Consider the following 11,643-nt stretch of genomic DNA (forward strand, 5'->3'; position numbering starts at 1 on the left):
TTATCTTTACTAGGTATTCTTTAAAATTAGGTCCTCAAGTTCCACATCAACTAAGAATGAGACTTTAGACATGCATTAAACCAGGAGTGGTGACCCACACCCATAATATCTCAGCTTTTAAGAAGCAGAGCCAAGAAAATGGAGTTCAAGAATGAGTTTGAACTGCTTAGTAAGTGCCTCACCTCCAGCTGCCCCCAAAATACTTGAGAAAATGCTTGTTCAGTTGTTTGTTGGATTTTATCTGTTCATTCTGGTACCAAATGGGATTATTTTTGTCTATGGTTAGTTTATGCAGTTCTAGTAGTGATTAAACATGCTTTTTTCCTTCTACAAGTAACACATCATTGCCGTCCTATCTTTGATTCAACATTCTTTGCTTGCTATATATCTTGAGAAATTATCATGATCATGAAATTCTTTTTGTTCTAGTAATTTAGTTAAAATTGTTCACAATCTTAGACAAAAGAACTAAAAACGTAGATGCGATATAGCTGAAGAAAATCCATTCCAATCTGAGTAAAAATTAATAGTAGCTAATTATTATGCTGTGATTAATGTGAATTATAATGATAATGATTATTGTAATGTGGGAATACTTTGACAACAGAAATTCTTATTGGGAGAGTTATCTCACAAAAGCAAGTTCCTATATTAGTAACTGGTTGAAATTATAGAATGAACTATCGATTCAACACTGTTTAACCTCACATCTGAAACCACGATGTAATGCAGGAGTTACTGCAGGTATTATTCAGAGAAGTTTTAGATGCATTAATCCAGAAATCAATAAAAAGAGTAAGATGGATTTGTCTTGTGTTTTGCGATCACTATATATTTTAGCATGGTCTTTGCACTTTCTATATTGTTTTAGCTTTAAAGAACTAAAGCTCACCCTCCCAGAAGTAACGTTCTCTAAGAGCAGGTCCTTGAGTTTATTCATGCATGTATCATTCAGGGCCCTCAGAATGACATTTACACATATCAGAGATTCAATATATGTTTCATAATTCACAACTACACATTGCAGAGAAAACGAAGAACAATGAAGAAACATGCTATCCTGGGACAAGTTTTAAGAACATGACATGCTTAAAAATGAGATCTAAAAATGTTTAGTCTTGTAGTAAAATTCTCTGATAAGTTACACTCAGTAAAAATAAGATATATATCAGTTATGTGTGAATTTGACAGTTTTGGAAAGTAGTGGGTTTATACACACAGAGAGAGAATCTTCTAAAGTAAGTGAAAATCTGACACACTACTTATGTACTCCCTGGATCAAAGGCATCTGTTCTAGATTGCAACCCAAGTGGTCTGATAAAACATAGGCCAAAAACAACTTGAGAAGGAAAGGGTTTATTTCATCTTACACCACGTGGGTCATAAACTGTTATGGAAAGAAGTTAGGGCAGGAATTGAAAGCAGGAACCCAAAGGCAGGAAGTGAGGCAGAGAGCAAAAGGAAAGCAACTTACTGGTTTGCTTCCAGGTTCACATTCAACTACCTGCTTATCGAACTGAGGACTAACTACATTCCTGGGGGTGGCACCACCCACAGTGAGATAAACCTTCCTCCATCGATTGCTACTGAAAAAATAAATGGTCACAGACACAGACATGGTCCAGTCTGATACAGGCAACTTCTCAGCCTCAGTTCCCTCTTCCTATCTTTCTCAGTTTGTGTCAAGTTGACAAAAACTAACTAACATACCATCTGATTTCAGCCCCTAGTATGATGATTTTTTTTTTCATTTCCATAGATACAGGCTTTTAGTCGTGAACAAATAACAGAACTGAAATTACAGACTGGAAATGTGTGAGTTCAGTCAGTGGCTGTTTTGTCCCTTTGTTTGAGTTTCCCTCCCTCACCAAAGGTTCTCAGAGCATGTGCAGACACTTACCATAGCGTGGCTCTGGTGCCAGGAAAAACAAACCAATTTTAAGAGTTTGTGTAGTAAAGTTTAAGAACCCCTGACATTAAAAGATGATTGACTTGCTCAGTGTTATTGAACCTGGCAGTTTCTGTCTGTTATATATAGTGCTATTTTAAATCTTGCGATATGATAAAATGTTGGGGGAAAGGAAACTGACACACCAGTGTATCTCTTAACCTTTGCTATGAAGTTAGAAAAAAGTAACAATAACCTGTTAGGAATCATCGAATTTGCTTGTTCCGGATAAGCATATGCTATCCATAGTGGAGAATCAACATAATGCTGTGCCAAATACTAAAATAACAGAAGGATTGAACATACTCATATAGCTTGAGTCATTTCAATCATTCTCCACATAAGAATAAGTTCTCACATAGTACCTGCATTTGCACTCTAATTGATGAGTTAGAGAATTTGTTGACTTCTTAATCAGGCAAAAGAAGTATTAAACTGATTTATGCTACCTTGTGTATTTTTGTATACTTAGTTGTGAACCATTCCCTTTCCACCACACACACACACACAAAATACAAGAAATAACCTTATGTTTGTTTCTGGTGTGACGTGAACAAACCTTTTCATTTATTAAAACTTCATTAAAAAATTCCTCTCAAAATTAAGATTTCCTGTATCATCTTGGAAGCTCAAGTCAGCAATATCATGTGACAGGCATCAGAAGGGAACGTTCTGTGTTTGCATGGTTCCTATGTCTTAGCTGAAAGTGGAATCTGGGAGTTTAATTACTTTGAGACCTCCTATCTTTCCATCTTTGGACAATAAATAAATAAATACACAGATTAATTCATGCAATATATTGCAACATTTGTCTTAAATTGACTGGCCACCTCTTGGGTGTATTCTGATTAAGGCATTAATGAGACATGTCTTTATTCTTTTCATTTCAGTAAATATTAATTACTGGCTCTTGTTTAGACATGATATTGCTGACTTGAGCTTTCTTCCAAGATGATACAGGAAATCTTAATTTTGAGCAGAATTTTTTAACGAAGTTTTAATAAATGAAAAGGTTTGTTTATGTCACACCAGAAACAAACATAAGGTTATTTCTTGTATTTTTGTGTGTGTGTGTGTGGTGGAAAGGGAATGGTTCACAACTAAGTATACAAAAATACACAAGGTAGCATAAATAAGTTTAATACTTCTTTTGCCTGATTAAGAAGTCAACAAATTCTCTAACTCATCAATTAGAGCAGCAAGCAAGGTGATTCTCAAAACACAACCATCATGCTAGGCCCTTCGTTTGAATGTAATACAATAACAATTTTTTTTCTTAATTGAAAAGACCTGTACAAGCCTGGGCTGTAGCTAAGTAGTAGAGTGTTTAGCTAGCAAGTAGGCACTGTGTTCAATATCCAGCACTGAAAAAAATCAGTGTATATATGTGTATATGTATGTATGTATATATATATATATACATATATATATTTAATGTTATTCAATAATATGGTTTAGAAAGGAAAAGGAAAAGTCAATAAGAGTAATTTTGATATCTCAGGTTGTTTACAAATTATAGATTTTGCATATATAATTATGTAATTACAAAATATTATATGATTATATACATGATAGACTCATATCATAAATAATATATACAATTTAAATTTATAATTACATAATCACATAGTATTATACAATTGCATATAATATATGATATAATTATATATAATTTGTACATAACATGAGACATCAGAATTACTCTTATTGACTTTTACTTTTTAAGCCAAGCTATTGAAAAGCTGAATAACATTCATAATTTACTGAAGTGCCTATTTATTTGAAAAATAAAAATTAAAGTCTCATTTTTTCACTATTAATGTTGCTTCAGTCTTGATACTGATGTGTAAGTGTACCCCCCCATTGCAGAAAAAAGGAATAAAAGAGAATGTTATCAGGAATATATTATTTCACACAAAAAGCTTTAAGTATTTTATATAACATCACTCTGAATCTGAGAAAGCATATAAATATGTATATATGTGTGTGTGTGTGTGTGTATGTGTGTGTGTGTGTATAGTTGCTGGCAGGAAAATAAAACAAAACAAAACAAAACAAAAAAGGACTTCTCTGGAAGATAGATTAATATGAATTGACGAATTTAAAGCTTCCATTTTTAATTAAGAATATAGAAAATCAAAATATGAGAAACAAAATCATAGAAAAGAACAGTGAAATGTCTAGTCTCCAACACAAACATGAGTTTTAAACCTCATGGTTGTATAAACGACTTTGAACAAGGACCTTGACCCATGTCACCTTAGTTTTCTTATCTGTAAAATGAGAAATGACAGTTATGGAGATTGGATGGGTTAGAACGTTTAAGAGTATTTTGAACACAACCTTTTCTTTAGCCTTGTTTGTTGCCAAAGCTACTGCTTCTATGGGTATTCAATAAGCACAAAAAGTTAGAAATAAGTTATATAAGTAACATTAGCAGTATTATCACTTATCCTACAGCTACCAGATAATTGCTATACTCTAGTGTCACTAAAGAAAACTGACAATAACACTGTATATAATTCTTATTTCTCTTACTTTAACCTCATCAAAATCCTGATACCAAAAGACTAAAGATAAAGTAACAAAATGTTCAGCATTATCTATTTCTGCTAATATTAAGTTTTTATATTCTCATTTAAAGCATCTACCCAGATGTTTTCTAAAACTACAAAAAAGTGTTCTTTAAAAAAATAGTGCCCTTTATTGTGAGTCAGGTTTACATTGGCAGCTTGATATCATTTATCAGACTTTCAGTTAATTTAATTATCAATCTGTTGCGGTTTTTATCAATTCTCATAAATTGCCAGAGAAAATTTTCCATGAGGTACCTCCATGAGAATTTGCTGTCATCTGTTTTGTCTGGGAAAATGTTCTTAGATCTGATCTGTATTTCTTTCTTTTTTTCCTAATACTAAGACTTAAATATCTAAAATTCTCAGATCCTCAGGGTGAAAAACACAATGCAGTTAAAAATGAAATCTATTCTACTGATTTTATTATCTATCACTTCACTATGCCTGAAGAACACTGTTACTTAAAGGCTGCTTGAGTTTCATATCAGTTAATTCTCTTTGCTAAAAGATTTAATTCATCAAAGAGAAAGATATGGGGGGTAGGGTTGTTATTAATTATCTCTACACTCACAGAATCACCCCTCAGTAGCAATATAAGGCACAATGATTAAGAAGAGAAAAGGTCATTAACGTATTTTAACATTTAGTAAATGCATCTCAGCATTGGTAAGGTAAGCACAGAGTAGTAAAGGCAAGGTGATTCCCACTATTAATTACACCATTGCTTTCTCCTCATTCATAATTTTAGAATTTAGAAAACACTACAGAGATCATTCTCTACAATTTGTTCTAATAATCCGTTTTATATGCATGGATTCATTAACAAAAATACTATAGGGTTTCCTAGAGTAGTAAACTACAGAACTGCAAATGAACAGGTTAGTAAGAGAGACCATTAAGGGGCCCAGAGATGGCTCAGTAGTTAAAAGCACTGACTACTTTCCCAACTCTTCAATTCCAGGGGTTCCAGGGTTGACTCAATGGTGAAAATGTATCGACTGCTCTCCTAGTCATCCAACTCCTAGCTCCCACATGTTAGCTCACAACCATCTGTAACTCCAGGTCCAGGGGCTCTTATGCCCTCTGCTGGCCTCCATAATGGAGAAAAATACATATAGAAAAACACTCATACACATGAGTTAATACCATAATCTTTTTTTTAAAAAAAGAAAGAACACCGATATGCAAAAGTATCTAACAAATAACTGTTAATTCTCTTCTAAATCAATGTCAGTTAGACTTTCCAAATTTTTCAAGTTTAACTTAACTTGCACGTATCTTTTTTTCCCTATGGCATTATAAGGAAACTAATGGGTGCTTTCCATTCACAGGTTGGCCTGCCTGGAGAATCCAGCCATGAAGTAATCCTAGCTCACCAACAGAACAGTTCTTTCTTTGCCTCCGTGATACCAATTCACGATTGCCCCGTTACGTACTATAAACATAAATTTTATATATTGCATGTTAAAGTTTACTCCATCCATGTAATAGCACTGTAAAGATTAAAAACAATGAGATGCTACAAAAATTTCAAGGCCAAAAATTATTGGAAAGAAGATAATTCCTCCAAAGCAGTTAAAACTCTTTATTAGAGATTCCAGCAAACACACATTTAAGACAAAATGTTTCACCAGCCCCATCCTCAGAAACAAACATTCAGATTATTACCCACATTTTAAACCATTTAAGAAATGTTTTAAAAAGTGGATTTGTTTCCACATTTTTAGTGAAAAATTGAACATTAACATCTGTTATACCGGTTGTGCTTAATTTTATTCCTTAAACTCTCGAGTTTCACAAACACATTTTTTTTTCAGTTTATAGAAAACACAACATGGATGAATCATGTATTCCAATGATGCATTTTCTTAATGTCTTTTCCTTGTTAACTCTTCAAATCTTACCCATATTGCAAAGGAAGGTGAATATTTTGAGTTTATACTTCTACAAACTTTCATTCTTCATGAAGGTCTCACATATTCACTTACAACACACAAATATATGATCTCTTTCAAACCAATCCACAAATGTCTGCCATGAAAATATGGATAAATTTTAAACCTCTTAAAGTTCTTTTCTTGTGTCTTCTTAAACTTCTCATTCCTTGCTCACAGGACACCATATAAAGTCAGCACAGAATTGTAAACGAACATGTACTTGTTAGTACTGTCAGCTTCAGTTTCTTCTTTACCTCAGTAGTCAGAGTAGCAGTCAAAGTAATAATGATGTTTTATATTATTGATGTTTAATAACAGAATAAACACATCATAAGTAAATTTTGAGTATGAACAAAAGTTATTCATTTTAACAACAATCAAAATGGCATTCTAATATGGTAGGTGCTGAACGAACACATATAGAGAGCTATATTTCAGTTGTTTTTTAGTTATAGAACAGAAAGCTAAATGATTCATAATATTTTTTGAAATCCTCAAGTTGTTTTGAGGTTTTGTTCAATTTTGAGGCTGAAAAAAAAAACAGCCCTTGAGTTTTCTAGAAATCCTACCTCTCTTTATAATACTAAATTCAATTATAACTTATTAAATTACTATAACTAAACAACAAATCAGAAAAAAAAAACACAGCAAGAACTCCTCTTACTGAATAGACTGGAGTTTTCTTACTAATTATTAAATGTTTCAAACAGCTAGCACAGTGATCAAATCTACCCTGCCTATCAAAATTCAAAAGGCTACTATTAAAATAATCAATCAGGAATCTGAGAGAGAAAAGGAGGGGGATTAGAGAAAATACGAGAATGGAGAAAATTATGTAATTACATGCTAATTTCAAAAATACTAAAGTAATCAAACAAAAATAACCAGTCTTATTGATGAGGTTTTGTACAAAGATAAAAAGCAAAATGTTTCAACATTAAGTTGTAATTAATATGAAATTGACAGTGATTCAGCCAAAATTATGTTATCACTTTAATTTCCATTCCAAGTTAATAAAAGTCCACCGTAAATTTTTATCAAAACATACTATGGTATAAAAACATAGTGTTATCAATAAAGGAATTTGAATTTTGAATATAGTAGTCTATATTATACAATTATACATAAATATGCATCATTACAAACTGCCAGAATATTAAACATAACCGTTAACATATTAATTGCAGCATTAGTATGTATGAGTCTTAGGTTAGAGAAATGAACAAACTTTGCAGAGTTTGGCAAAGTTTCCAATCATGTGCTGCTTTGAAACTTCGTGAAAAACATGCTTAGTCATGTGTCCTGCACTATCCAGATCACATAAGGCTGAACAACTGCAGGATGTCACAGGTTAAACATGCTCTGCAAATATTTTCTCCGGGAAAATAGCTCCCATTCTTCCTCTATAAATAGCCTGTTCTGCTCCTTCGCTTTAGCGGACCCACTGCCACATTGGAGCCTAGGTCGATGACTGTCCACAGCAAAGTGAGCTGACAGTCATATCCCACCATTTATCACTCAGACATTTCAGAGTTAATGCTGAGATTTTTTACCCAAATAAGCCTTGGATTGAAACCTTGCACGGCATCAAATGAAGATGTTTTCTCTACCTGTTAGGTCTCTTCATCTATCTTGTTGCATTGCCATTTCTTTATGACGTACAGCTTTTTTTCTCTTAAATATGTAAATTTTTAAATGAATACATGGAAAGACCAACATCTCTAATTCTATCCACAAACCACAGGTTAAATGTTGTCCCGTATATTTTCCTGTTCTTAAAACGCCTCATAATAACAACACAAAGAGTCAGGTTCATGAGTAGTGGCTTCTGGTTTATTCTGTCCAAAACAGTGAGAGTCCTGAGACATTACAGGACTCTTACATCAAATTGTTTACTGGTTTCTTCTCTCTCTAGGTCTCAGCCAAACAAAACAAAGCTATACGCTTTGGTGCTATCGATTTTCTACATCCAAAGCTTAAAAAAAAAAAAATATGCAAAGCGTGGGTATGCCAAGAGGAGCTCGTCTAAATTATTCTTTTTTAAAACCACGATAATGTTGCAAATGAAAACAACCTGCCACACACAGGGCTGGTAAAAGGAGGATAACAAAGAAACAAACATCTCTAAACTTGGGTGTTGCTGCCCAGTCCCTCCATCTGCCAACTAGTTGTGAAACAAGCTTTAGGAAAACACGAACAAGTTTCCTGACCTCTCAGTGTCTACCAGACTTTCAGGACCTTAGCAGTAATTGTGTTCTGTTTGCAGAGAAACCTACAGGAATGAATTCATCACCAGCAAACAAACTCTGGTCAGGAACGGGTCCTCTCAAGGGGCTTTGAATTTGGTTAGAAACTCTGGGTTTTGTTCATAGAAGTAATGCCTGGAAGACTCTTCACATTTGGACTGGAAATGACAGGGAGGATAATCTCTAGAGGCCAATCATCCAAACAGCCCCAAATAATCGCCTCCCACTTGGTTTTGGAAACTGAGTTACAATTTGGAACTAGGCTATAATTGCCCCTTCCCTTGTCTTTTTATGGTGACCACGACCACCACCACTACCTAAGAAGTTTGTTTTCTTGCAGCGGGAACTGCAGACCTCCTCACCAAGAACCGCACTAGGAGCCCTGCTCCTTAGTGGAACAGCGCTATGGGCATTGCCAATCGCTCCCCCAGCCACAAAAGGCAGCCAGATTGACAAGGAGACCCACCTCCTGCACGCTGGCCCTCACTGGAGCCCTGGGCAGCTTAGGCTGCCTGAGTTACACAGCCTCAACCCGACACCTCACCTCTTCCAATCCTGTTCACCCGGGTGGAGAGGGGCGGAGTACAGAGGGGGTAGAATACTGGCAGGGGTGGGGGGGAGGGGAAACAATCCTAGTTCTAAAAAGCCAGGATGCAAGTGGTGAGACCACAAAGCATGCGCGACACACACACACACACACACACACACACACACACACACACACACTTCTCTGTAAGCCCTACTGCTCAGGTTCAATGCCAAGTGATGACAAAATTAAAGGAAGGAAGTGAAGAATGGTGACACTCGGGGTGGCGCGAAGGCCCAGAGTTGCTGGAAACCTTTGGAAAGGGGCAGGGGATGCTTCAGGAATTGCGAAAGTGAGAAAGTCCCAGACATCTCTCCTTCCCCCTAGCTGGATACTCCTGTCATCACCCAGAATAGACCTTTTTTTTTTTTTTTGTGGGACTTGAAAAGAGGCCAGGGGAGCCAGAGCTGAGCTTCCCCCTCCCAGTGCCCTCTCTGGCCTGGCCCAGGACCAAGAAGCCCCCCCCCCCACCCCCCTTTAGCTCAGCTTCCAAGGGCTGCCAGGCCAGGGGCGGACTTGCCAAATGACTCTGGGGGAGCAGCACAGCAGGCTAAGAGCATCACACAGCTTGGACCAGCCCGTGCTCAAGTCTGCTCTGATGACACACCCCCAGTTAACCCCTTCCCCTGACACCACTGACAGTCCCGTGTAGACAGCAGTTTGCCTCCATCCCTCCCACCATCGTAGCGAGTCCATCGATTAAAACACTAGTTGATTTCTGTCTGATTAAAAAAAGAAAGTGCTACAACTCTTCTCACGAGTAGCCGTAGCAAAGAAAGTCGGTCTGCAGGCATCCCTCTGTAGTTGCCAGGAGTTTGGAAATGCGATGGTCCCAAGCGAAAAGGGGGACCGGAACCCACCCGAAGGGCGCGGGTTGCCCTACTCTCTCCCCACCCCAGCCCCTCTCACCTCCTTAAGTTCTTTGGCCACGTCCTTCAGGTCGCCCAGGACTAATTCCAGATCCTCCACTATGATCTTGATCTGCTCCTTCACCTTGGTTTTGGAGGCTGCCGGAGGTCCCTCGGCTGCAGAGGACGAGGAGGGGTTCCCTTTGGACTTGGCTGACATTCTTCGGTGGGGAACTAGCGAGCCAGGTCAGGACAGGCGAGCGAGCAGAGGCTGCTGCGCGCCCGGGTCCCTGGCGCTGCTCCGGCCGCTCCCACCCCAGTCCCCCCACATATCGGCTGCTCGGAGGGCAGCGGCGGGTGGCTGCGCGGTGCGCTCGGCCGGGCGGCCGCACTGTGGTGCTGCCATCAACTCCCCGAGACGAGGCGCTCGGCGCCGGGCTGCAGACGGGCGAGCAGCGCGCCTGCGCCTCCTCCCGCCGCCGCCTGCCGCTCGCGCGCACACTCGCGGGTGGAGAGGGGCTGCGCGGCGCCGCCGGGGGTGTCAGCTGCACCGCCCCAGGCACATCCCGCTAGGGTCTCTCCCAGACCTTTTTGGCGTCGTGGTGCCGGGAGACAAGTTCGTGAGCTGTCCACCCTTCTTACATCCTCATTCCAAAAGGTCCCTATCAAAGCAGCCTGCAGCTGCCTGTCTTCTTCCAGTCTGTCAAGGCCCCTCCAGCTTCGCCCTCCAGAAAAGACCTGGTTTCATTCATAAGGGACCACAGTGCGACCAGGAGCTGGAGTCCCAGTCTGTAAAGTAATCCTAAATATTTATTCAGGACCAGGTAATATCCGGAGACCTCAGTCACTCTCCAGGTGAGCTGTGAGTTGAACAGACTTCTGCAGCAGTCCTGGTGCGGAGTGGTGGGGGAGGGAGGGGAGTGGGCAAAGCTAGGACTGCTTAAAACCTGAAATCCTCAAAATTAATCAGTGTTCTTGGACGATGTAGACTAACATTGCTGAGTCTACAAAGCCAGTAGCAGATTTAGTAATGCCCTCGCACCAGAAATCCCCCTGGAGACTGTCTGAGTCATCTTGGTTGTGTTTCTTATCTATGCCAACTCTTTTTTTCCCCTTATCCTCTTTTCGTGACCTAGGATATGTTTTTGGTGGAGAACACTTCCAGGAAGACTGCAGTAAGAGTCTGCCTCCGACTTCTCTAAATGCCTTTGTCTTCCTAGTCTTGTGCTTCTAAACAAATAGGAAAGAACTTTAAGATAGTTTAGGTAAAGACACCTAGAAAAGAGAATAGGATGTTTTCAGCTTACTCTCAGGGGGTGGCTGCCATTTCATTAGCTCTAGTTTTAATTTCCATAGTAGCAAACTCGCAGGCTGTTAGCTACTGACCTGGCAGGCCAACTCTACTTTGCCTCTCCTAGATCATACTGCTCAAGGAACAATCTTCCCTTTTACAGGCTTCTCATCTAGTCTTGCCTTAGCTGGGCTCCAGCTCTTGCTTCTTA

General features: G+C 38.5%; 1 protein-coding gene across 2 annotated transcripts in view; it reads right to left on the minus strand.

The window, feature by feature from the left end:
* The window catches only part of LOC121453142 (protein Largen), a 265,911-nt gene extending 255,333 nt beyond the window's left edge, over nucleotides 1-10,578 (minus strand). For both annotated transcript variants that reach the window (XR_005974975.1, XM_041659652.1), the window contains exon 1: nucleotides 10,203-10,578. Coding sequence is in view for 1 of the 2 variants with exons in the window: in XM_041659652.1 (XP_041515586.1) it covers nucleotides 10,203-10,361 (159 nt within the window). In the remaining variant the exon portion in view is untranslated. The remainder of the gene's footprint in view (nucleotides 1-10,202) is intronic.
* Between the last annotated feature and the right edge of the window lie 1,065 nt (nucleotides 10,579-11,643).

Source organism: Microtus oregoni, unplaced genomic scaffold (assembly GCF_018167655.1).
Source record: "Microtus oregoni isolate MIOR12 unplaced genomic scaffold, Mior012 000011F_ref0000422, whole genome shotgun sequence".
In the NCBI taxonomy this organism is placed as follows: Eukaryota; Metazoa; Chordata; class Mammalia; order Rodentia; family Cricetidae; genus Microtus; species Microtus oregoni.